Source organism: Macaca fascicularis, chromosome 18 (assembly GCF_037993035.2).
Source record: "Macaca fascicularis isolate 582-1 chromosome 18, T2T-MFA8v1.1".
Lineage (NCBI taxonomy): Eukaryota > Metazoa > Chordata > Mammalia > Primates > Cercopithecidae > Macaca > Macaca fascicularis.
The window spans coordinates 1,017,982-1,044,886 of record NC_088392.1 but is presented as its reverse complement, the minus strand read 5'-3'; the positions used below and the strand labels follow the sequence as shown (position 1 = coordinate 1,044,886).

Here is a 26,905-nt window from a genome sequence, read left to right as displayed (position 1 = left end):
CTGACCAACATGGAGAAACCGTGTCTCTACTAAAAGTACAAAATCAGCCAGGCTTGGTGGTGCATGTCTATAATCCCAGTTACTTGGGAGGCTGAGGCAGGAGAATCACTTGAACCTGGGAGGCAGAGGTTTCAGTGAGCCAAGATTGCACCATTGCACTCTAGCCTGGGCAACAAGAGCAAAACTTTGTCTAAAAAAAAAAAAAAAATTAGCTGGGTGTGGTGGCGGGCACCTGTAATCCCAGTTACTTGGGAGGCAGAGGCAGGAGAACTGCTTGAACCCAGGAAGTGGAGGTTGCAGTGAGCCGAGATTGCGCCATTGCACTCCAGCTGGGGTGACAGAGTGAGACTTTGCCTCAAAAAAAAAAAAAAAAAAAAAAAAAGGCCAGGTGCGGTGGCTCACACCTGTAATCCCAGCACTTTGGGAGGCCTAAACGGGTGGATCATGAGGTGAGGAGATCGAGACCCTCCTGGCTAACACGGTGAAACCCCATCTGTACTGAAAATACAAAAAATTAGCCAGGCGTGGTGGTGGGTGCCTATAGTCCCAGCTACTCGGGAGGCTGAGGCAGGAGAATGGTGTGAACCCGGGAGGCCGAGCTTGCAGTGAGCCGAGATTGCGCCACTGCACTCCAGCCTGGGTGACAGAGCGAGACTCCGTCTCAAGAAAAAAAAAAGGAAGAAGAAGAAGAAAGCTTTTCAGCCCTCCCTCCTTTTGGAGTCCCAGTGTCTGTTGCTCCCATCTTTATGTCCATGTGTACCCAAGATGCAGTTCCTACTTAAAAGTGAGAACATGTGGTATTTGGTTTTCTGTTCCTATGTTAATTTGCTTAGATAATGGCCTTCAGCTGCACCCATGTGGCTGCAAAGGACATGATTTCGTTCTTTTTTTATGGCTCATGGTATTCCGTGGTGTGTATGTACCACATTTGCTTTATCCAATCATCTGTTGATGGACCCTGGAGGGTTTTCATGTCTCTACCATCGTGACTAGAGCTTCAATAAACATACAAGTGCAGGTGTCTGTTTGGTAAAACAATTTATTTTCCTTTGGGTATATACCCAATAATGGGATTCCTGGGTTGAATGGTAGTTCTATTTTTAGTTCTTTGAGAAATCTCCAAACTGCTTTCCACAGTGGCTGAACTAATTTACTTTCCCACCAACAATGTATAAGTGTTTCCTTTTTTCTCTGTAGCCTCACCAACATCTGTTGGTGCCTCACTGTGGTTTTGATTTGTATTTCTCCAATGTTGAGCATTTTTTCATGCTTGTTGGCTGCTTGTGTATCTTCTTTTGAGAAGTGTCTGTTCAATGTCTTTTGTCCTTTAATGAAGTTTTTTTTTTTCTTGTTGATTTTGGGTTCCTTATGGATTCTGGATATTGGTCCTTTGTTGGACACATAGTTTATAAATATTTTCTTCCATTATGTAGGTTGTCTGTTTACTCTGTTGATAGTTTATTTTGCTGTACAAAAGCTTTTTAGTTTAAGCAGGTCCCAGATGTCAATTTTTGGTTTTGTTGCAATCGCTTTTGAGGACTCAGTCATAAATTCTTTGCCTAGGCCAATGTCCAGAAAACTATTTCCTAGGTTTGTTCTAGAGTTTTTATAACTTGAGGTCTTACAGTTAAATCTTTAATCCATCTTGAGTTAATTTTTATATGTGGTGAGAGGTAGGGGTCCAGTTTAATTCTTTGCAAATGGCATGCCAGCTATTCCAGCACCATTTGTTGAATAAGGGAGTCCTTTTCCAATTGCTTATTTTTGTTGACTTTGTCGAAGATCAGTTAGTTCTAGATGTGCAGCTTTATTTCTGGGTTCTCTATTCTGTTCCATTGATTTGTGCCTATTTTTGTACAAGTACTGTGCTGTTTTGGTTACTGTAGCCTTGTAGTGTAGTTTGAAGTTGGGTAATGTGGTGCCTCTAGCTTTGTCCTTTTTGCTTAGGTTTGCTTTTTCCATTCCGGCTCTTCTTGGTTCCACATGAATTTTAAAGTAGTTTTTTCCTAATTCTGTGAAAATAACATTGATAGTTTGAGAGAAATAGCATGAAATCTGTAGATTGCTTTGTCTTTCCCCATTTTTGAATCAGGTTGCTTGTTTGTCTTGTTGCTAGATTGCAGGAGTTCTTTATATATCCTGGACATCAATTCCGCATCAGATACATAATCTACGGTATCTTCCCCATTCTGTGGATTATCTTCTCACTCTATTTTGTTGTTGTTGTTGTTGTTGTTGTTGTTTGGCTTTTGTTTTTTGGGTTTTTTTTTGAGACAGAGTCTCACTCTGTTGCCCAGGTTGGAGTACAGTGGCATGATCTCGGCTCACTGCAGCCTCTGCCTCCCAGGTTCAAGTGATTCTCCTGCCTCAGCCTCCCGAGTAGCTGGAATTACAGGTGTCCACCACCACGTCTGGCTAATTTTTGTATTTTTAGAGACGGAGTTTCACCATGTTGGCCAGGCTGGTCTCGAACTCCTAACCTCAGGTGATCTGCCTGCTTCAGCCTCCCAAAGTGCTGGGATTATACTTTTCACTCTATTGATAGTGTCCTTTGATGCACAAAAGTTTTTAATTTTCAGGAAGTCCAATTTGTCTAATTTTTTTGTTGCCTGTACTTTTGGTGCCATATTCAAAAACTCATTGTCAAATCCAGTGTCATGAAGTTTTTCTCCTATGTTTTTTTCTACTGCCTCTCCACTTTTTCCTGTGTGGGTCCACCTCAGGCCCAGATTCCTGGCCTCCCACAGACCTTTAAGAACGAAGGCTCCCAGGCACCTTCACACACCACAGACAGAACGAGGGAGGGGTGGCAGAGTGGGGCCCGGGTGGCAGTGGCCTCTGTCCTGCCTGTATCTTCTGCTGGTCCTTGGGGCTGGCCAGGACAGGGAAGATGGCGGCCCCTCCATGCTGGCCCTGGATCCCCTGGCAGCCCCCCCGCTCCTGACACTGTCCAGTGACCTCAGACAACACAATTGAGAGTCAGTGCGTTTGAATTCCAAACCCCATCCTGCGTGTGTCAGGTGGATAGCGACATTTGCCGTATGTGGGTTGTTGTGTGGGTTTAATGAGAACATGGGAAATAGCATCAGTTCTTCTTCCGGCAATGGCATTTAGACATTTCCCTCTGTGAACCCTTTCCTGCCCTGGGCACACAGAACACACCTTCCTCTGTCTCCCACCTACTCTCTCCTGACCATCTCGGAGCCCCTGGGAGCTTTGTGGCACCCCCACAGCCCACACAAGGCTAAGCCTTCCTTTCTCTCCTCCGAGCCCTGCCAGCATTGCACTGACTTCCACGCAGGCCCAGAACCGTGAAGGCTCGTTGGCATGCACAGACGTTGTGTGCCGAGCTCCTGGAAATGCAGACTCCTCAGCTCTGGCGAGTGCCGTGAGTAGATTCTGGAGGCGCCAGGAGTGTATTTTCACACGCTCCCACCGTGGTTAGGTGCTGTGGCTGGAGAGCCTGAGATGTGCTGTTTTAACCACCTGGATCTTGACCCCCTTACTGCAGTGAACTTTGTCCTGGCCCAACCACCTCTTTCCCCGGCCACATGGAGGACTTTGCCGCCTCCTCCAATGGCTCCACCTCCAGCATCTGCCTTAGAAATGCCTCTCGTGCAGCGACTTGCCATCCTGCGGGTTCTCCCCTTGCTTACTGCCATGATCCCCACCTCATGGCCACCTCCAGCCCGAACCTTCAGTTTTCCCAGTTCAGCAAGGGATCCTGGACCCCTCTGTGGGACCCCTACTCCTTTCTTAGGGGGGCATACCAGGCTTCTTGAAGCTTTGCTTCCTGAAGGGTGGTCCTGTGTTGTCTCCATCAGATCCAGCTGAAGAGCTTTGTTCGAAAGCCAGTCCTTAGTCAGTGTGGCCTCATGCCTGTAAGACCAGCGCTTTGGGGGCCGAGGTGGGAGGATCACTTGAGCTCAGGAGTTTGAGACCAGCCCTGGCATCATAGGGAGATCCCTATCTCTAGAAAAATAATAAAAAATAGTAGCCGGGCATTGTGGTGTGCCTCTGTAGTCCCACCGACTCAGGAGGCTGAGGCAGGAGGATCCCTTGAGCCCAGTGCAAGGCTACAGTGAGCTATGATTGCACCACTGCACTCCAGCCTGGGTGACACAGCAAGACCCAATCTCATAAAAAAGAAAGGCAGTCCTGTCATCTCCCAGACCAGACCACCTGGCCTATCTTGGTGGGGCCTGGGGCTGCTGTGTGCAGCAATGCTGGGTGTTCCTACTCGCGCTGTCCCAGAAGCCTGACCTGAAAGAGCAGCCCGGGCCGGAGGGACTGGCCGATGCCGGCTGGAGAGGAGAGAGGTGTTCCCAGGTCAGAGGCAGGCTCATCTCGTCTTCTGCACGGCCAGTTCCAGGCTCCTGTGGGCCGGTGCGGCTCCCAGCTCGTTTAGCTGTCTGGTTAGGAAAGCACAGCCCGTGAGGAGAGGGTGCCCAGCTTGAACCTGCACCCAGGGTCAGCCAGTCAACACCTGAAGATGACCGGCTCCACGGGGTGCCCACAAGCTCTCCACAGTCCCGACGCCAGTCTGCCTTCACGGATGTCCGAAGTGCTTTATCACTGGTGAGCTCAGTGCTGTCGAGAGCTCTGTGGCCCCTGCTCTGCCTGAACAAGGGAGGAGCAGCAGCCCCGCCCTGGAGACGCTGAAAGCCCTTGGGTCTGCGCCTGCCCCCACCGCGAGAGAGCCGTCCCCTGAAGCCATGAGCTTGATGCTGGGCTGTCTGGGGAGTAAAGCTTCCGGCCTCGCCTCGAGCTCAGTGCCTGCAGAGTAAGAGAAGGGTGGGCGTTCTAGAACTTTCTGGAAGGGAGGAAGGAGGGCAGTCTGACTGGCTCCCTGCTCGTTTAGTTGTTTGTGGTTAGGAAAGTTGCCTGTGGGCTGATGAGGAACCTTGTTGTGGCCCTGCCGTGGGGCACCATGCCCAGCTCCTCCCGCCTCCAGAGATGAGCACCCTCTGAAGAGCCCGGAGGGGCTGACGCCAGCCCCTGTGTCCGCCTCCTCTCCACAGGAGTCATTTCCTGTTTTTCCCTTGAGTTAGTTTGAGCGACTTCTGGTTCTTGACACTGAGGTGTGTTTCTGATGGAAACACCACCAGCTTGTACTCCTTGCCCCCCATGCCAGGCAGGCTTTCCTGGGTGCAGGCCGTCCACCCTGCACTGTGGCATCTTCTGGCCCCTCCTCCTCCTCAGCACCCACCCACGCTGGCTTCCCTGAGAAGCCAGAAGCCGCCGGGCAGGATTCCTTAGGCCTGAATGGTCCGGGGGGAGGGCCGGGAGCCGCAGCACAGCAGCCACTTTCCACCACACCATGTCTTTCTCAACCGTCCACACTGGCCCCTACAACTGCATTTGTATCTCAGCCTCTCTCGGAGACAGAAAAAAGAGAAGGGTGCTAAAAGGACGCAAAAAGTGGCAAAACGGTCATGCTTTTAAAAAATTATTTTAACAGCTTCATTGAAATATAATTCACATACCACAAAATCCACCCATTTAAAGGGCCTAATTGAACAGTTTTGAGTATATTCACAGGGTTGTGCAACGTTCTTACGATCTAATTGTAGAACATTTTTGTCCCCCTACAAAGAAACCCGGACCTCCTAAGTCTCTCCCTCGTCCTTGTAGCCTCACCAACAGCAGTCAACTCACCAGCACATGCACTTACCACGCAGGGTCTTCACGCCTGGCCTCTGCCACCCAGCATTGTCCCCAAGGCCCACCCACTTCATAGCGTGCGTCAGCGCCTCACTCCTTTGTGTGGCTGAGGAATATTCTATCACCGGCATCTTGTTACTCACTTACCAGGGGGTGGACATTTGGGTGGTTTCCGCCTGTTGAGCATTACCGACGCTGCAGTAGAATGGGTGCATATTTGTGAGTCGTTTCTCTCCGTATATGCCTGGAGTGAGGCGGCTGGGCCCTGTGGAAACTGCTTCACTTTTGAGGACCCACCCACCTTTTCCCCAGCACTGCAGCCTCTCACAGCCCCACCAGCCGCGTGCGGGGCCACAATCCCCACACGCCTCTCGGACTTACGTTTGTCTCTGATTCTAGCCATGCTGGTGGGGTGCAGTGGGAGCTCACTGTGGTTTTGGTTTGTGTTTTCCTGATGACCACTTGTAATGAGAAAAACCGAGAATCACATTTAAAACCTTACCCCAAAGTAGGAGTTGCCGAGAGACCAAAGAACGACTGGGCGGAGTCCAGCTTGGTGAGTTTATCAGAACTCACATATGGGGCACTCGTGGGCAGCAGGACAGCAGTAGAGATGGGCGTGCTTCCTTCCCTAAGCTGCGTTTGAGCTAATTTCCTGCCTCTGCGCCCGTCTGTGTGATGGGCCTGCTCTCTGCGGTGGTTCTCACATCCCCTCTGGGGTGTTTGGGTTTTCGGGGACACCTGCTCCTCGCCGGGCACCGTGGCCTGGACTCACCGCCTGGCCTTTGGGGTTCAGGCCACAGATATCCGCCCTGAAGTAACCTGGCGGGGACTGTCACTCCACAGCGGTGATGCTGGGTGGCTGTGTTTTATTTATCCGCACATTTAGACACCAGCGCTTCCAGGTGTGGTCACTGGGCTGGGCCCTGGGGATGCTGGGGTAACCCAGACACAGCCCTGCTCCCACAGCGCTGCACAGGGGCATAGACACCGCAACAAGACCGGTAACCCTAAAACACTGTCGGGGGAGAGGAGGTCACAAGGTGACTCATGAGCCACAACTCAGGTGTGAGAGGCCAGGGAAGGCCGGGCGTGGTGGCCCAGGCGGGCGGTCCCAGCGCTTTGGGAGGCCGAGGCGGAAGGATCACTTGAGCCCAGGAATTCGAGACCAGCCTGGGCAACATAGTAAGATCCGGTCTTTACAAAAAATAAAAAAGATTAGCCGGACCCGGTGGCGCGCGCCCGTGGTCCCAGCTGCTGCGCAGGCCGAGGCAGGAGGATCGCTTGGGCCTGAGAAGTCGAGGCTGCGGGGAGCCGTGGTCGCCCCTGCACTCCAGCCTGGGCCACAGAGCGAACCCCGTCTCTGAAAAACGCAGCAGGGGTGACCGAGGCCCATGCATCGCCCGTGCGGAGGGTTTTGGGGGCCGGTGGCGCCCACGGGCCCTCCTGAGTAACGCAGCTCGGTCCAGGCCGTCCCGGGGCCTCGGCTCGGCTCGGTTCGCTTCGGTTCGGCTCGGGAAGGCGCGGAGCCAGGCCGCGGACGAGTCCTCCCAGGCGGCCCCTCAGTGACTTGAGTCCCGGCAGGTGCAGCGCCCGCCTCCCCGCTCCGGCTCCGCCTCCGCCTCCGCCCTGGAACGCAGCGCGCTCCGCCCGAGGCCTCCCGGCGGCCTGCACAGGAATCGCGGAGCTCAGCTGCCGCCACCTCGCGCCGGGTCCGCGCGGCCCACGGGACCCCCCTGAAGCTCCCGGCCCACGGTCCACATGGACGCGCGGGGCCCTGAAGCCCCCGGCGGGCGCGCGCTGCGGGATGCGGTGAGCCCCTCCCCCACTCCTGCTCCTCCCTGGCTGGGGGCGCCCCTGCAGTTCTGGGGGGTTTTGAGGTCCTGGTAGGGGAGCCTGCGGTGCTGGGGGTGCCCTGCGGTCCTCCTGGGGCCCTGAGGTCCTGGGGAGGCTGCGGTCCTGACCAGTCCTGTGGTCCTGAGGAGTCCTGAGTGCCTGGGAAGCCCGTGGTCCCGCGGGGGGAGCTGAAGACGTGGGGGACCCTGCGGTCTTGGGGGGTCCTGAGGTCCTGGGGGGAGCCCTGCAGTTCTGGGGGGCATTGAGGTCGGGTCGGTGGGGAAACAGCTGGGGCAAAGGGTGCCCGAAGGCCCCTTCAGAGGCGACCCACGAGTGTCGCAGCGCCCAGGGCTCCGGCCTCTTCCCGGAAATCCTCCCGCCCCCCGGGCTTTCCTACTTGCCAAGAGTTCCAGGCCCACAGGAAGACTGGCTATGAGGAAGAGAGCTGGAATTTGCAGGAATGCGTTGGGCGTTGTGCAAACCCTCATGTAAATTTCCTGACAAGGGTAGAAAGCCCTGGCATGGTTCAGAGGTGGGGCCTCTTCCTATGTCCACGGGATTCTAGATTCACACCATGGTACGTGGGGCTCCCTGGGATCTTGAACCCCCAGCTGGGAGAATTTTGTGCTTCTCAGCCTCACTGTTCTCATCTCACCCTGGACACAGTCGCAGGGTGTGAGGAGTGGATTACACCGTGAATGGTGTGGGACACCAGTCTGTAAACTACAAAGCGGTATATAAACAGGAAACGCTTTAAGTAGCAATGGTGATATTTCTGTATAACCTGGTAAGTAATTTTAGAAGAATTCTTGAGCGCAGGGTCACGAGATTTTCACCTGCGTCCTCCTCTGCATGCTTTATGGTCTGGCTCTGGGCCAAGGTGTGATCCTCCTGCATTCATGGTGTGTGGGGTGAGGAGGGGGACGGGTCCCTGCCCAGTCTGCACCTGGCCCTCATGATTCCGGCGCTACTTGTTGAAAAGACTTTCCGGCCGGGCGCGGCGGCTCACGCCTGTAATCCCAGCACTTTGGGAGGCCGAGACCATTTGGGAAATGAGACCATCCTGGTTAACACGGTGAAACCCCGTCTCTACTAAAAATACAAAAAAAACTAGCCGGGCGAGGTGGCGGCGCCTGTGGTCCCAGCTACTCGGGAGGGAGGCAGGAGAATGGCGGGAACCCGGGGGGCGGAGCTTGCAGTGAGCCGAGATCCGGCCACTGCACTCCAGCCTGGGCCACAGAGCGAGACTCCGTCTCAAAAAAAAAAAAAAAAAAAAAAGACTTTCCCTCTGAATCCAAAGCCCTTGGCACCTTTGTCTGAAGTCAACAGATTTATGGAAGGGTTTATCCCATGATATTTAAAATGTCATACGTGGGCCGGGTGTGGTGGCTCATGCCTGTGATCCCAGCACTTTGGGAGGTCAAAGTAGGCAGATCACCTGAGGTCATGAGTTCAAGAACAGCCTGGCCAACATGGTGAAACTCCGTCTCTACTAAAAGTACAAAAATCAGCTGGGCGTGGTGGCGCACGCTTGTAATCCCAGCTACTAGGGAGGCTGAAGTGGGAGAATCACTTGAATCCAGGAGGCGGAGGTTGTAGTGAGCTGAGATCGCACCATTGCACTCCAACCTGGGCAACAAAGCAAGACCTCATCTCAAAAAAAAAAAAAAAAAAGTCATATGCCAATAGTAAATATTTATTCAATTGTCTTATGGTTTATTTTTCAGGCAGAAAATCTATTTCAGGAACTTCAGGAACATTTTCAAGCTCTGACTGCAACATTAAACCTCAGAAATATCCTTTTCTACCTTTAACAAATGCCTTGACTCTTTCGGACTGGTAGATTGTCATGGAGTGTCTTTTTGTTGTCTGCTAGTAGTAGGTAATAGTTTACTTACAGGATTTCCCAGTATTTACTTCTGTGCTTTTACGGTGGCTTCCTGATGTGTTAATTACCCCTCACCTGTAGCCAAAGCTCTACCTCCGGCCTCAGTGGCTCACGCCTGCAATCCCAGCACTTGGGGAGGCCAAGGCGGGCGGATCACGAGGTCAGGAGATCGAGACCATCCTGGCCAACATGGTGAAACTCCGTCTGTACTAAAAATACAAAAAAATTAGCCGGGCGTGGTGGCGGCGCCTGTAGTCCCAGCTACTTGGGAGGCTGAGGCAGAATGGCGGGAACCCGGGAGGCGGAGCTTGCAGTGAGCCGAGATCGCACCACTGCACTCCAGCCTGGGCGACAGAGCGAGACTCTCTCTAAAAAAAGCTTCACCTCCTGCTTGACTGGCAACACAGGGTGTCTTGTGCGGCAGGTATAAAGGACAAGAACCCAAACATGCAACACTTCCCAGTGGGGCTTCCATCAGTCGCCCCGAACAGTGCACCCTAGACCACAGGCCCTCAGACGGAATCAGACCCCACAGAGGGTAACACTGAAGGCTCCAGGGCTGGATCCGAGATACGGCTCTCCCAAGCTTGGTTTTGTTTAACTTCATCAACTCACTGTTTTGTCTCAGAAACATGAAATCAAACAGAATGAGAATAGAATGTTTTTTTGGAGTTGGAGCAAATCTAGATGAGGGTAACAACTGCCCCAAGACTCACCCAATTTGAGCTCATGCTACACAACTAAATGTATTCCTTCAATATTGTGTGCTTGCAACTTTAGATTTTGTAAATGGGTTCCCACAGAACAAAAATGAGTCTTAAACATAAAATTAAACCATATGAATGTTAGTTTTTTCAAGAGTTAATTTCAGCTGGGTGGTAGTCTATAGTCCCAGCTACTCAACAGGCTGAGGCGGAAGGATCGCTTGAGCCCAGGAGTTCAGGGCTGCAGTGAGCTGTGATCACACCACTGCACTCCAGCCTAGGGACAGGGCAAGACCCTAGAGGGCAAGACCCTAGAATTAACAAAAAAGAGTTAATTTCCATTACAATTATTTTTACACACCCAGAGTTTGACTAAAATACACCGATCTCCTGTCCCCAAATCCATGTCCAAGCAAAGGGAGCCACGTTTTCTAAGCTCACGGTTTAAAGGTTAAAGGGACACACTGAGGAAAACTCAGGGAAAGAAGCTGATTTGCACAGACACTAGGCCTGTCGTTGATTCCCTCGTTTTAAAAGTTGCATCTGCCGTGGCTTTGGCATGAGCACGGTGACGGCAGGTGCCATGGGAGGCGGGGTCTCTGAGGACATCCTGGCTGTGCCCCCACGGCTCTACACAGAACTCCTTAACACTGCACTGGAAGAAATGGGAAACCGCATCGAGGACTTACAGAAGAATGTCAGTGACTTAATGGTGCAAGCTGGCATTGAAAATTCTATTAAACAACAAATGGTAAGGTTATTGGGAAACTATATCAACCTTTTGCATATCTTTTGATTGCTTTCATCTTGAAACATACAATCCCGTATTTGTTCACTATGGGAATTGCTGCCTCTGTGCTGCCCGAAAACTGCCAGGAATAAATTTCCAAATGCTCTTTTCTTTTTTTGAGGTGGAGTCTTGCTCTGTCGCCCAGGCTGGAGTGCAATGGCATGACTTTGGCTCACTGCAACCTCCACCTCCCGGGTTCAAGCCGTTCTCCTGCCTCAGCCTCCCAGGTAGCTGGGACGACAGACATGCGCCACCACACCCAGCTAATTTTTGCATTTTTAGTACAGACGGGGTTTCACTATGTTGGCCAGGCTGATCTCAAACTCCCAACCTCGGGTGATCTACCCGCTTTGGCCTCCCAGTGCTGGGATTACAGGTGTGAGCCACCATGCCAGGCCACACCCAGCTAATTTTTGTATTTTTAGTAGAGACGGAGTTTTACCACGTTGGCCAGGCTGGTCTTGAACTCCTGATCTCAGGTGATCCACCCGCCTCGGCCTCCCAAAGTGCCTTCTCTGCAGGGCATCTCAGGCCACCCAGTGCAACCGGAACCTCATGAGGGCACTGCATTCTCACAGCTTCTGATGCTGAATGTAAACACGCCACAAAAGCAGGCTAGGATCAGAGGCACGTTTAAAGCCATTGGTAAAAACGACATAGAAAAAACGATTCAGAATAGCGCCCACGTAGAACAGGTCCTCCCACCTGTGCCCATGCAGATCTTCCCCAGGGACCCTCTGAACCTCCAGGTCAGAAAGCTGGTGAGCCGTGACTTCACCCTGCATTGTAATTTTTGGGTGTGGTCTGTTCAGGTGGGCAGAGATGGCAGCGCTCTGATTCTGCTGGGGGACTGAAGTCCTCATCCCTTCTCTGTGAGCTCAGAGCAGAGGCAATCTTCCCCCAGACGCCTAACCAGGTTTCCTGCAGACACACTGGCATCTTAACCTTCCGATGTTTGTTCTGAAAGTCTTAAAGCAGTGTGACAGCGGCCCCACACTCTATGTAGCCTTCTGCCCCTTGCTTTTTTGTTCAGTACTGAGATTCACGTCGACACGTGTGGCTCTAGGTCAGTCACTAACTGCTGCCTAACAGTCCTCTGATGATTTACTTTGTATTTGACTAGTATTGTTTCCAAACAATGCTGCACTACTCTTGTCTACTTCTTTGTGTACACGTTGCCAGTTTCTCTAGGGGACTTGGTTATTCTGTACCTAGGGGCTTGTCGCCTGCATTAGCTGCCACAAGAAATTTCTGGACTTTGCCTAGAAGCCATCCTGGGAAGATGGGACATAGAATTCACTAGGTACCCAGAGAGCCTCGAGTTAATCCAACTTGATTAAAGCACCACAGTGCCACAGAGAAGGCAGTTAATCCAACCTGACTAAAGCACCACAGTGCCACAGACAAGGCAAAGCTTGGCAGCCATGCAGGCGTAGGTTTCAAATTCTTAGCCTCTGTTGCTGGCTGTAACCTGGGGAAATCTAAGCTTTGGTTTTCTTCTCTGCAAAATATCTACCTGGTAGGTGGTTGTAAGGATTTAAGAAAACTGCTTGCAAAGCACTTAGGTCAGGGCAAGGTAGACGGTAGGTACATAATGAGACAAACTTGAAATACAGAGTTAAAATCATGATTTCAACTGCACTGCAGCCACAAAGCACCAATGAGAAAGTTATTAAAATCAAGGGTGAACATACTTACTACACCTGATAGGAGTTACAGACTGAACGTCTATGTCTCCCTGAACAGCTGAAGACCTAACTGCAGCATGACTGTGTTTGGAGATGGGGCCTCTACAGAAGTCATTAAGGTTACAGGGGTCCTGAGGGTGGGGTCCTCATCCAACAGGATTCGTCTGAGAAGACACACCAGGGGCTCACCTGCTCTCCCCCTGTGCCTGCCCCAGAGAAGGCGGCCATCGGCAAGCCAAGGAGAGCCCTCCCCAGAAATCACATGGACCGGCACCTTGATCTGGGACTTCCAGACAACAACTGTGTTGTTTAAACCACCCAATCTGAAGCTTGTTATGGCAGGTCCTGGGCAGACTAATACAATACGCAACACGTTTACAATAAATACACGATGAACTTACAAATGTGGGATGTAATTGTTTTATCTTTTTCTGGTAACAGCCAATGAAGCTGTTATCAACAAGAGACATAACTCACACATCATCCACCAATTATGCCATTGACAGAAGTGTACCATTACCACCGTCTTAGGGCACGTTTCCTGCCTGCTCTGCTGATGTAAGTACGTTTTCGTTATGTCAAAACTGAAACTGCCCATTAGCTGTCCCCTCCTATTTCCCCCCACTCCCAGTCTTAAGCAACCACTCAACTGTCTCTATGGATTTGCCTAGTCTAGAAATTCCGTATAAATGGAATTGCACAATATATAGTAACTGGCTTTTCACTTAACCTAATGATTTCAATGTTCACCCACGTTGTAGCATGTGTCAGTACTGCATTCTGTTTATGACCGAGTAATATTCCGTTCTACGGATGGACATTTTGTTTAACCATTCATCTGTAGAGGGACACTTGGTTTCCACATTTTGGCTTCTGTGTACGAGTTTCTGTGTGGACACACGCGTTCAATTCTCCTGGGTATGAAACTGCTGGGTCAAACGGTAACACCATGTTTATCTTTTCTTTTTTTTGAGACAGGGTCTTGCTGAGTTGCCCAGGCTGGAGTGTAGTGGCACAACCATGGCTCACTGCAGCCTTGACCTCCTGGGTTTAAGTGATCCTCCTGCCTCAGCCTCCCAAGTAGCTAGGACCACAGGCACGTACCACCATGCCCAGCTAATTGTTTTGTAGTTTTTGTAGAGACAGAATCTCACCAGGTTGCCCAGGCTGGTCATGAACTCCTGGGCTCAAGCAATCTGCCTGCCTCAGCCTTCCAAAGTGCTGGGATTACAGGCTTGAGACACCTGCACCCAGTCTGTTGAACTTTTTGATGACCGACCTGCCTGTTATCACTTTCCCACCAGCAGTGTGTGAGGGCTCCAATTTCTCCACATCCTTGCAAACGCTTATTGTGATCTACGTTTTGTATCTAGCCGCACTCGTGGGTGTGAAGTGGCGTCTCACTGTGGTTTTGATTTGCACTTCCTTAATAAGCAGTGATGTCTTTCTGTGCGCTTCCTGGCCGCCTGTTTCACCTGCTCTGGAGAAATATCCGGAGTATAATACTGAGTGTCTGTTACATGCCAGGTACTCGAGGTCACATACATGTTCTCCCTAGCCCCTCACTCTGGTATGGTGTTAACACTCTCCTCCTTTATACATGCGAAAATCAGCACATGGGAGATTAAACTAGAGATTTGCATTTGAATTTTAAATCCAAAAAGCACACACTCATTTGTAGTGTATGGAAAAAAATGTGCTTCATGCTGTAAGTAACCTCCTGTTTTCACAACAGCGACCAATCTCCCGACAGCAGTGAGCCTGTGCACCACTGCTGTGCCCCGCAGGCACCATGTGCTTCCGTGTTCACATCTGTGTGCAGGGCAGACACTATTACCCGCCTTTACCAAGGAGAAAATGGAAGCTCAGAGAAGGTGCCCAAGGTCACCTGGTGGGGCAGAGCCTGGGTCTGAGGTCAGAGGGCCCAGGGTGTGCTCAGGTGCCCCCATCCCCACCCTTCCTCACTTTCACTTCAGAGCGTTGAGTGTGCTGAGACGGGACATGAAGCTCCCAACCAACCATCCACACTGCTAGGAGAGAGGGCAAGAGAAACCTCAGACTGTAACAAGGACATTTTCTCTTTTCTTTTTTTGAGACGGGGTCTTGCTCTGTTGCCCAGGCTGGAGTGCAGTGGCATGATCTCGGCTCACTGAAACCTCCACTTCCCGGGTTCAAACAATTCTCCTGCCTCAGTCTTCTAAGTAGCTGGGATTACAGGCGTGAGCCACCGTGCCCGGCCAATAAGGAAATTTTCTAACTATATGAACTGAAGGGCCATGGCTTCTACAGAAAATATGTTTCCATCAAATACAATCTTGGGAAGAATAAAAAATAGCTCTTCTATTCCTTACAGGGAAGGCTCTGAACAATATTTTACCGTCTTTATAACCAGAGTAAGAGTAAGCCTTTGGGTTCTGCATGGACTGAACTGTGTAACCCCAAAATTTACATATTGAAGTGCTAACCCCCAGCACCTCGGACTGTGACTTTTGTAGACATAAGATCCTTGCAAATGTAATCAGTTAAGATGAGGCCACGCTGGAGCAGGGTGGGCCCCAATCCAACACAGATGGTGTCATTACAAAAAGGGGAAATTTTGGACCAGCACCCACACAGGGAGGACACAGAAGAAGTATCCACACACCAAGGAACTGACAAGACCACCAGCAGCCCCCAGAAGCCAGGGAGAGGCCTGGGCAGACTCCCCTCACGGCCTCAGTAGTAACCCACCCTGCAACGCCCGATCTCAGACCCAGCCCTGCAAAGCTGCAACGCCCGATCTCAGACCCAGCCCTGCAAAGCTGCAACGCCCGATCTCAGACCCAGCCCTGCAAAGCTGCGACGCCCGATCTCGGACCCAGCCCTGCAAAGCTGCGACGCCCGATCTCGGACCCAGCCCTGCAAAGCTGCGACGCCCGATCTCGGACCCAGCCCTGCAAAGCTGTGAGAGCTTCTCTGTTAAGGCCCAGCTCGCGGCAGGCTGTCACCGCAGCCCTAGCAAACTAATCAAGTACGCAAAATGCACAACCTCACAGGATAAACACCTTCGTTTTACTCCAAGGATAAGAATTAACTTTGACTAGGAAATATCAGTCATGTATTCATCAAGTTTCCTGAGAACAAACAAGTAGGCCTGCTCCTCTCACCACGTGCTTGTTTATTTTGGTGAGTTAAGACCATGTAATCAATTCCATCTCAGAGGTCCTCCAGCCCTCGAGCTTCCTGTATTTTCCAAAGGCTTTAAATAGCTTAAAACATTTCCGCACAAAAACGGCTCCAGGACGTTTATCTTATCCGCGCAGACTGAGGTGCCTCAGTAGCGGTACTTGGTGGAGTAGTCCTTGGGGGACACCACCAGGCCGCGGCCTTTGCGGGCCCCGCGGTACACAGTCTCTATGATGTCCACCATCTCCTGCTTGTCCTCCATGGCCCAGTTAATCTTGTTGTTGTTGCCAGTCCCCAAGTCAATCATGATATGCTTGTTCCTGCAAAGAGAAACAAGGGCATCCATTCTCATAAAATCCCTTTAAAAAAGAATTCCTTGAAAACAATGCTGTATTTTTCCCACTGTTACAAGTTCTTGTTAACATCACTGAAGAACGCATAAAATCAAAAGTGTCTGCCATGATGCAGGAGAACACAGGAAGCACCTAAACGTGCTTTTTAAAAATGCAATGCATCGTCCACCACGCTTTTCCCTGCATTTTTCTGTATTTATTTAGGATAAATATTCTAAGGGGAAATTAAAAGGTCAAAGGAGGGCAGGCGCAGTGGCTCAAGCCTGTAATCCCAACACTTTGGGAGGCTGAGGCAGGAAGATCACTTGAGGCCCAGAGTCTGAGACCAACATGGATAACAAAACGAGACCCCCAACTAATTTGTACTAATTTACCTGATAAAAACAATGTGTTTTTCATGGTGCTCTTCTGAGCACTGACATAAATTGTATTAAAAGCCCTTCAACTATGAAATGAAGATGACATTTTGCATGTTTATGGTGAGGGAAGCAGATGATTCTTGACTTATCTTTCAAGAGATTAGTTCTTTTTCTTATGAATACTTATGTGCACTTTACAAGATAATGATATTAGCCCTTTGTTGTACTGGCATAAATTTATCCTGGTTTGTTGAAGTTTCTTTCTGAGATGGGGTCTCACTGTCGTCCAGGCTAGGGCACGGCAGCAAAATCAACCTACCGGCCCAAATGATCCTTCCACCTCAGTCCTCTACATAACAGGGACAACAGGCATGAGCCCCCACACCCAGCTAATTTCTAGTTTTTTGTAGAGATGGGGTATCCCTATGTTGCCCAAGCTGGTCTCAAATTCACGGCCTCAAGTGATCCTCCCACCTTGGCCTCCCAAAGTGCTGGGATTACAGGTGTGAGCCACTGCGCCCGACCTGATTATTTTTCTTAGAGATGAGGTCTATGTTGCTAAGGCCGGACTTGAACCCCGGCCTGCAGAGTGGCTGGGTGGCAGGCATGCCCCACCTGAAGACTGTTTTTTAACGTTCACTTCCACAAGATCATGCATTTGGCTTCCACCTACTATTCCACAGAAAGCGTTCCCAGTGAAGTCTGTGGTTCAGGAAAGGCAAATCTGATCAGGGTCTGGAGCCCACCTCTGGCCGCCCTCTCATTCTCCATGCTGCAGGCCGGCGCTCCATGCAGCACGCACCAAGATCCTTCTACACCGACTGGGGCTGCCCGTAGTACCCTCCCTGTAGCCCTATCTGACTTGGGGGTACTTCTTCAGTATTTACATCTCATAAACACCTGCCTCCTTTCACTTCTTCAGTATTCCCTGCTAATTTACTCAGCTGTTTCTTCTATCAGACAAAGTCCTGTGAGAGTGGGAATCCTGCCTTATCTGATATTAGGCCCCACCACTAGACCACAGACCTGGTGGGGGCTCAAGACACATGTTTAGTGCATAAGGTAACTAAAGTACCATTTGTCTTAATATTCTGAATCACAGAAACAACAGCAGAAGGAAGTTTCATCTTCTTTTCTGAGTATAGCATCAGTCCTACGAATATCAAACTACACTAAGTAGGCTACAGCCTCCATCCAAGGCTGTTCCCTGCAGCCTCCTTGCCCCTCACAGCATCTCCAGCCCCAGGCTGGCCTCCGCTGCATGCTGTGGGGGACAGAGACCTAAGACGGCCCTCCCTGTTCTCACCTGAAGAATTAGAAAAGGCCTCTATTGCCTCAAACAGGCTGTTAACAGGAATATGGACTTTAGGAATGCCTGGTGCGGGCTCGGAAGGAAGTGAGGAGTGCGTTACTGGGAAACGGAGCAAAGGGGACCCCGTTACAGAGTGGCCGAGGAACAGGGACACAGGGTCCGCAGTTATGGGAGATCAGTGCTCAAAAGCAACACACTTGGGATATTTAGCTGCGGAAACTTCCAAGCAAAGTGTCGGAGGTGCTGCCTTCAAGAGAGGAAACAGGCAAATTCGTGTAAGAACTGTTAACAAAAGGAATAAATTCTTGAGCCTCTCCGGATGGCCAAAGGTGCTGAAACTCAGAAATGGCTGCTGAACGCACAGCAGAGGAAAGGATGAGGGTCGGCCACGCAACCTTTGCTGAAACCTATGAAAGATCAAAAGTTCACAAGAAATGCAGGTGCACCTCACAGATCTTCTCACCAAACAGGAGGTGCCTAGGAAGCCTAAGGCATGTCCAGGGGAGCGTATCCCGATGCCCAGAACCGCGGCAGTGCCTCACACTTTGGCAGCCTGAGGCGAGAGGATGGCTTGAAGCCAGGAGTTCAAAGGATGCTGTGATGGCACCGTTGCCCTCCACCCTGGGTGACAGAGTGAGACTCCATCTCAATAAATCAATAAAACAAGGTGATTATCCTGGATTATTTGGGCAAGTCTAATCTAATCACAGTCCTCTAAAACCAGAGCATTTTCTCAGGCAGAACTTTTCAGGAAGTCAGAGAACTTGTGTGAAAATACCTCAACATGGCCGGGCGCGGTAGCTCAAGCCTGTAATCCCAGCACTTTGGGAGGCCGAGACGGGCGGATCACGAGGTCAGGAGATCGACCTCCTGGCTAACACGGTGAAACCCCGTCTCTACTAAAAAATACAAAAAACTAGCCGGGCGAGGTGGCGGGCGCCTGTAGTCCCAGCTACTCGGGAGGCTGAGGCAGGAGAATGGCGGGAACCCGGGAGGCAGAGCTTGCAGTGAGCTGAGATCCGGCCCCTGGGCGACAGAGCGAGACTCCGTCTCAAAAAAAAAACAAACAAAAAAAAAGAAAATACCTCACCGTGCCAGCATGCCGGTGCTGGCTTTGAGGGTGATGAGGTCTCTAGCAGCAGCGTGGCCTCAGGTAACAGCAGCAAGGAAGCAGATCTCAGACTCTCCACCACGAAGAGCTGGATTCGGCCCACAACCCAAACAAGCCCCTCAGACGCTCCAGAGAAGCACCTGGCCCATGGTTCAGACCTTGGGAGACCCTGAGCAGGAATCCAGCGGGCCCTGCCTGGATGTCTGACTTACAGAGCTGTGAGCTCTGAAAAGGGGGGTGATTTAAGCTGCTCAATGTGTGCTAATTTGTTACAAAGACTATGAAACTAATACACACCCTGTACAACCCACCTGACCTTCCTGACCAAGCAGGAGGCTCCACTTTTGGAGAACGGTTAATGCTCATGTAGCTAATTCACCAACCTCTATGGTAACTAAACAAGCAAAAACAGCATCAGATGGTGATTTCCTTCCCCATTAAATTTCCAAAATGAAATTTTTGGGCTGATAAAATAATCTTGTATTTATAAGCAAAGTAATTCAGTTCAGGTGTTCCTCTTAGATATAAAAAAGGACACTAAAGTCAATATCGTATTTAATAAATTAGGTTTTGGTTTTTTTTTTTTTTGAGACGGAGTTTTGCTCTTGTTGCCTAGGCAGAGTGCAATGGTGCAATCTCAGCTCACTGCAACCTCCACCTCCCAGGTTCAAGTGATTCTCCTGCCTCAGCCTCCCAGTAGCTGAAATTACAGGCATGCACCACCACGCCTGGCTAATTTTGTATTTTTAGTAGAGACGAGGTTTCACCATCTTAGCCTGGTTGGTCTCGAACTCCTAACCTTGTGATCCACCCACCTCGGCCTCCCAAAGTGCTGGGATTGTAGGCGTGAGCCACCGCACCCGGCCTAAATTCGTGATTTTACAACACATTTTTGATGAACAGATTAGTTCAAGGTATCTAAAATGTCAGTAAGAATGTCTTTCATTGAATTACACTTTACCTAGTTTCCCAGCAAAGTTATTTCAAAAGGATAATTTGTTATTAAATAAATGCTAAAACTAGAATTGTTACTTTGAAAATTATTTAAAAGATTCACACTGATTGCCTGGTGATACAAATGCTATTGGGATATGACTGTAGAACCAACTTCCTTCAAAATAAAATAAAGAGATCTTGGTTACATTAAACTTCCAAACTGACAATATTCAGTTTCAATAACGACTTTAAAATAACATACCTGAAGAAAAACATGACAGTACAAGGATCGTATAACTCATACATTTTGTTGAAGTCAGGTACTTCTGTAATATCCACAAGATAAATAACTGCAAAATTTTTAACCTAAAAGGAGATTAAAAAAAAACAAACAAACTGAAATAACAGAACACTTTGGCTTTCACTTTATAAAAGCACATTTATAAAAACAAAACCAAGAATTTGTGTGGATCAGGGCAACTTTTGTTTTGTTTTTTTTTTTGAGACAGGGTCTCACTCTGTCGTCCACAGAGCACAGTGGTGCAATCATAGCCGGGACCCTGGCCACCGGCTCCTTCCACCTCACGCCACCGTTTCCCAGAACACTTCAGGACTGGCCACTGGCTCCTTCTGCCTCATGCCACCATTTCCCAGAATTGCGTAGGAATTAAGTTTCACTCAGGTGACAAGTTATGAAAGTCCTGCAGAAAACGTCCACAGATATATCATTCATGCTGATCTAGTAATCATCTATACGAACCTTTCCATAGTTACATGCATCTCACAGCTGCTCTAAAATATGCCTGTAGAATCCTGCCATCATTTTCCCGCAGTTAGGTTTGAACACTTGCAAATACTAATAATACCCCAATAAAACACATTTCCTGTTATTTCTTCTTTAATTGCAAGTTTATCAGAGATTTAGAAAAGCCAGAAAAATAGAAAGAAAATAAAATCACCTCCAATCCCAACACCCGGGGTGACTGCTGTTATCTTTTTTTCGGAGACAGGGTCTGGCTCTGCTGCCCAGGCTGGAGTGCAGTGGCAAGATCTTGGCTCACTGCAACCTCTGCCTCCTGGGCTCAAGCGATCCACCCATCTCAGCCTCCCAAGTAGCTGGGACTACAGGCACGTACCATCACACCTGGCTAATTTTTGTATTTTTTGTAGAGACAGGGTTTTGCCATGTTGCCCAGACTAGTCTTGAACTCCTGGACTCAAGTGATACGCCTGCCTTGGCTTCCCAAAGTGCTGCAATTACAGGCACGAGCCACCACGCCTTGCACTATTTTTACTATATTCTTTCCCCCCTTTCTTATAGATATATTTTGCTTATACTATTTCTGTTCAGACATAGCAAAATGTGGTCATATTGTGATCGTACAATATTTTGTATCCTGCTTTAATTATGAGCTTTCTTTTCTTTTTTTTTTTTTTTTGAGACAGAGTCTCGCTCTGTGGCCCAGGCTGGAGTGCTGTGGCCGGATCTCAGCTCACTGCAAGCTCCGCCTCCCGGGTTCACGCCATTCTCCTGCCTCAGCCTCCCGAGTAGCTGGGACTACAGGCGCCCGTCACCTCGCCTGGCTAGTTTTTGTATTTTTTAGTAGAGAAGGGGTTTCACCGTGTTAGCCAGGATGGTCTCGATCTCCTGACCTCGTGATCCGCCCGTCTAGGCCTCCCAAAGTGCTGGGATTACAGGCTTGAGCCACCGCGCCCAGCCGAGCTTTCTTTTTTTTTGAGACAGAGTCTCGATCTGTCACCCAGTCTGGAGTGCAGTGGCACGATCTTGGCTCACTGCAACCTCCACCTCCTGGGTTCAAGCTATTCTCCAGCCTCAGCCTCCCGTGTAGCTGGGATTACAGGTGTGTGCTAGTGCATCTGGCTAATTTTTGTATTTTTAGTAGAGATGAGGTTTCACCATATTGGCCAGGCTGATCTCAAACTCCTGACAGGTGATCCACCCACCTCAGCCTCTCAAAGTGCTGGAATTACAGGCATGAGCCACCCTGCCGGCCAATTATGAGCATTCTTTTTTTTTTTTTTTTTTTTGAGACGGAGTCTTGCTCTGCCGCCCAGGCTGGAGTGCAGTGGCCAGATCTCAGCTCACTGCAAGCTCCGCCTCCCAGGTTCACGCCATTCTCCTGCCTCAGCCTCCCGAGTAGCTGGGACTACAGGCGCCCGCCACCTCGCCCGGCTAGTTTTTTGTATATTTTAGTAGAGACGGGGTTTCACCATGTTAGCCAGGATGGTCTCGATCTCCTGACCTCGCGATCCGCCCGTCTCGGCCTCCCAAAGTGCTGGGATTACAGGCTTGAGCCACCGCGCCCGGCCTATGAGCATTCTTTTACATACATTACCTACTTTCCAAAAACGGAAAACTTTTGTGGCCGCATGATTCATCAAATGGCTATGCCATTACTTCACCATTTGATATAGCTTGGATATTTGTCCCTACCCAAATCTCAGGTTGAAACGTAACTCCCAGGGTTGCAGGTGGGGCCTGGTGGGAGGGGACTGGATCATGGGATGGATTTCTCATCAATGGTTGAGCGTCATCCTCTTGGTGATGTCCTGGGGTAGTGAGCTGAGGTTGTTTAAGTGTGTGACACTCCGCCCCAGCTTTCACCGTGCGACGTCCCTGTTCCCCTTTGCCTTCTGCCATGATTGGAAGGTCCTGAGGCCTCCCGAGAAGCAAATGCCGGTACCATACTTCCTGTACAGCCTGCAGAACTGTGAGCCAATTAAACCTCTTTTCTCATAAGTTACCCGGTCTCATGTATTTCTTTATAGCAATGCGAGAAGAGCCTCCTACACCATTCTTGTTACTCTCTGATTTTTCATTAATATCAATTATTCACCTGTGAATATTTTCCCCTTAAATTTGTATACTTCATTATTTCCTAAGGACAAATTCCTAAAATTCTGGAACAAAGGATATGACATTTTAAAGGCTCTTTATAAATACTAATTCAATGCCCTTTAGAAGCTTGTAGTCACTTATATGTGTTATGAGTTAAACTATGTCCCCAAAACAGTTGAAGTCCTAAGCCCAGTACTGACAGCATGGCTAATTTGGAAACGGTAAGCGAGGAGGTCATACTGGAGTAGGTGGGCCCCTAATCTGGTGTGACTGGTGTCCTTACAGGAAAATGGCGCCATGAAGACACAGGGACAGGAGGCCCTGGGGGCACCGAGGACTGCAGAGGCGTCTACAAGCCTAGGAGCTGCAAGAGGCTGCTGGCAGCACCAGAAACTGCGAGACATGCGAGGACTCTCCTTGGCGGGTTTCAGAGAGAGCCCAGTATGGAAAACACCTCGATTCTGGGCTGTGGTGCACGGACTGTGAGACAAGTTCGATTCTGGGCTCTGGTGCACGGACTGTGAGACAAGTTCGATTCTGGGCTCTGGTGCACGGACTGTGAGACAAGTTCGATTCTGGGCTCTGGTGCACGGACTGTGAGACAAGCTCCTGTTGTTTTAAGTCCCTCGGCTTGCAGCGTCCTGTCACAGCAGTCCCGGGAAACCAATGGGATATGCACAGCATTTCCTCATACAAAACCAATTCTGACAACCTGACTGTAATTCGCAGGTGAAATAATGATATTCAGGATTTGCATGAAACATGCAGCCTAAAAAAATGAGGGGTTAGAAAACACAAGACCAGCAAAATACCAGCAATTGTTGAAGTCAAACAATAGGAACAGAGGGTTCACTCTATTCTCTACTTTAGGAAATATTTTTAAAACATTAAGATGGAAATGTAAACCATGGAGCAGGGTGGGGAAACGGGCAGTGAGAAAGCCCACACTTCACACGGACTCCACCGCCCTTCAGCTTTGGTGAAGAAAACCGTATCGGAACTCCGGCACACGGCCCACTGCAGGAGCGTGTGCCTCGCCGTCCATGTGCTTTCAAAATGCCAAAGCGATGCCTGCATTAGACATCGGCCCCTCTGAGTACAGTCACTCTGACAACGCCCATTTCTGAAACTCTGGTTTCCTGCAGTGCCCAGGTGAGAATGTGTTGGCCAGGTTGCCAGAAACCGGCTTTATTTTCATGGTAAACTAATAAACTGTCTTTTGGTTTGACTTAAAATACTTCCCTACAGAAGCTAAAATAAATACACCAACAAAATAAATGGTCACAGGCATTAGGAAAGTCAAAATAATATTTCATTTTTATCCCTTCAATGCCTTGCTCAGGGACAGATACAGTAAATACCAGTAACATTACATTAACTTATGGAATCACCATGCAAATAATAAATATCATTTGGACAGGGTTGTAAATTGTGTACTTTAGAAAAAAGAAAGGTCACAACAAATTTTTATCATCTTTTTTCTTGCACATAAAAAATAATAAATATTGTAACCATCTGTGGTTTTTAATAATTTGTAGGCATTTAATAAGCAGAGCACAGGGCCGGGCATGGTGGTTCACGCCTGTAATCCCAGCACTTTGGAAGGCTGAGGCGGGTGGATCACTTGAGGTCAGGAGTTCGAGACCAACCTGGCCACCACGGTGCAACCCTGTCTCCACTAAAAATACAAAAATTAGCTGGGTGTGGTGGTGCATGCCTGTAATCCCAGCTACTTGGGAGGCTGAGACAGGAGAATCACTTGAATCCAGGATGTGGAGATTGCAGTGAGCTGAGATTATGCCGCTGCAGTCCAGCCTGAAGGACAGAGCGGGACTCCTTCTCAAAATAACAAAAACAACAATAATAATCAGAGGGCAACTGAGTAAACGTAACTTTAAAGCTTTAAAGATACAAATGTGACTCTCCTTTTGCCTTCAGGCTCCGGCCCACTGCATCTAACCCCGAGAATTCTAACAGAAGCAAACTACCACATAAAGCTCATGTGCTATGAGAATTTGAATATCCTCTGATTTCACCACAGACCAGTTTCATGAACATTTACTTGAGAATCCACTATGTATGAGGCACTTCTCACTCATGGATTCTAATTCTTTCAACACCTCTAAATAGATGTCACTGATGGTTTAGGCGATGGAATTCAGGCTCAGAAAGGTCACGTGAGTGATGCCCAACCACTGCATGGGGAAGGGGCAGAGCTAAGATGCACCCTGTCTGGCTCCAAAGCCTGAACTCCGGATGACAGATCCTCCACCAAGCCATGACAGAATTAGCCTACCCACAGGAGACGGGGCAGTGGCGTGGTTATGGGGTGGCAGGGAAAATATGTCCTTAGAGAATTCCATGTGTAAAGAGAAAGACACAAGAACAGCAGCCAGGTCTCAGATCCAGCACCAACCAGGGCAAGGCAGCAGAGGTGCAGGGCAGTGGGGACAGATGCGCAGGTGGACTGGCCCACAGAGGGCCTTTACTGCTTGGGATTCTGGGCCATGTATTTACTTCTAAGAAAGCAGGGATTGAAGGGTTCGGTTTTGTACACACTGAGTTTGAGAAAACTAAGGACATCCAGAGAAAAAGGCCCTCCAGGGAGTGACTGGGCTGGAGAGAGCTACCTTAGCGCCGCCACCTACATCCAGCAGTGGCCCCAGCCAGGGCGGCAGGTGCCAGGAAAGGCTTGGGAGTGAGCACAGATGCCCACTGTAGAGTTGGGGGCAGGAAAGGGATGCCAAGGAGGCAGCCTCAGAAACTAAGGCAGGAGACTCCCGGAAGCTGTGCCGAGTGCCCCAGAGAGGATGCCAGAGGGGACGGGATGGGACGGGGACACTGAAGGGGCTGAAGGACTGAGGAACAGAGGTCTTCAGTGTGGACAACTTTCAAGAGGCGTGGCTATGGAGAGAGAGGCAAGTTGCTGTGGGACTCGGGAGCTGAGACAGGAGAGGCTGGAAGGGGCAGGTAGAGGGGAGCTCCCCAGCCCCCTCACCCCCCCGCCTTTTCTTGGTGAAATGGTGTCTGTGGCGTGACTGGAGGAGCACGAGCTGAGGGCAAACATCAGCAAACATCCAGCAGCATCTGCTGGTGGCGACATTTCCACGGTAGTCAAGCACTTGGAGGAGCTGGGTGAGTGCAGCCACACTGCTCTGCCAAGTCATCCTGTGACTTCCTCAACAAAGGCAGCTTTTTCTTTTCTTTTTTAGACAGGGCTCACTTCGTCAACCAGGCTGGAGTGCAGTGGCAAGATCTTGGCTCACTGCAACCTCTGTGTCCCAGCCTCAAGAGATCCTCCCACCTCAGCCTCCCGAGTAGCTGGCATTACAGGCGCCCACCACCACATCCGGTTAAGTTTTGTATTTTTAGTAGATATGGGGTTTCGCCATGTTGGCCAAGCTGGTCTCAAACTCCTGACCTCAGATGATCCGCCTGCCCCGGCCTCCTGAACTGCTGGGATTACAGGTGTAAGCTCCCGCGCTGGCCTCAAATTATTTTTAAATTCTTTGATCCCCTACAATTGTAAGTATCTTTTCCAACTCTCTTGCCTACACACCTCATAAGCATGCTTCTTCTTTAGGCAAGTCAGCAATTAAAGTGCTCAGCAGTTCTTCCACATGCCTCTAAGTCCACCTGCCAAGTTCCAATGAAATAACTCTACAAAACACACAGCTAAAGGCTGGCACATGACACCCACCACTGGTCTACACTTTGGTGTGGAGTCCCTCGACCAGCTGAGAAAATGCCTGAAATTCTGGAAAAGTGTTCTGGGTAGTTGTTAGCACAACAAATTTCCAGAGCGTTGATTTTTACATTTTTAGGTAATTCATGTCAAAGCCATAAAAAAACTGAATAACTTGATTTTCTAAAATTAATGTTTGCCTTAATCAGCTCTCACAGTAACTCTTGCAAACTTAGCAATGTGAGAGAAGCAGTCGTAGTAGTAACAGTGGCATTACTGCCTATGTGACAGGAGTACCCCAGAAACCTTTATTAATCCCACTACAACCCTATGAGTTACACACGAGTATCCCCTTTACACACGTAAGGCGACACGCAGAGCCAAGTTCGTAACGCTCATGCAGTTATGAAGTGCCAAGAGCCTAGCTAGAGTCTGCACCCTCAGCCACCGCTCATTACTACCCCTCATACTTTGTTGCTAGCTACAAGGCTGTTTTTTATCCAGAGACAAAAATCCAGAGGAAACACCAAAAATGTCCATTCTGTTAGTTTCTA

The 26,905-nt window shown here is 49.6% G+C and overlaps 2 protein-coding genes across 10 annotated transcripts in view; one reads left to right on the top strand and one right to left on the bottom strand.

Moving 5' to 3' along the window:
* Positions 1-7,336: 7,336 nt before the first annotated feature.
* On the top strand, positions 7,337-23,672 carry HSBP1L1 (heat shock factor binding protein 1 like 1). Its single transcript, XM_065533587.2, has 4 exons — positions 7,337-7,476; positions 9,228-9,294; positions 10,749-10,843; positions 22,952-23,672. Exons 1-4 carry the CDS (start codon positions 7,426-7,428, stop codon positions 23,150-23,152), a joined length of 414 nt encoding a protein of 137 aa, XP_065389659.1. The 5' UTR covers positions 7,337-7,425; the 3' UTR covers positions 23,153-23,672.
* The window catches only part of TXNL4A (thioredoxin like 4A), a 51,930-nt gene continuing 40,627 nt past the window's right edge, over positions 15,603-26,905 (bottom strand). For all 9 annotated transcript variants that reach the window (XR_012427079.1, XM_065533582.2, XM_065533585.2 and 6 more), the window contains 2 exons: positions 20,069-20,172; positions 15,603-16,055 (listed from right to left, as the gene is read on the bottom strand). Coding sequence is in view for 8 of the 9 variants with exons in the window: in XM_005586360.5 (XP_005586417.1) it covers positions 15,884-16,055; positions 20,069-20,172 (276 nt within the window). In the remaining variant the exon portion in view is untranslated. The remainder of the gene's footprint in view (positions 16,056-20,068; positions 20,173-26,905) is intronic.

Excerpts from the sequence above, each read along its gene's own strand:
- HSBP1L1 (XM_065533587.2), top strand. The coding sequence starts at position 7,426 with ATGGACGCGCGGGGCCCTGAAGCCCCCGGCGGGCGCGCGCTGCGGGAT. Across the intron at positions 9,295-10,748 it reads TGCAACATTAAACCTCAGAA|TGGAAGAAATGGGAAACCGC; the intron begins ATATCCTTTTCT and ends TTAACACTGCAC. Across the intron at positions 10,844-22,951 it reads ATTCTATTAAACAACAAATG|GAAAATGGCGCCATGAAGAC; the intron begins GTAAGGTTATTG and ends GTGTCCTTACAG.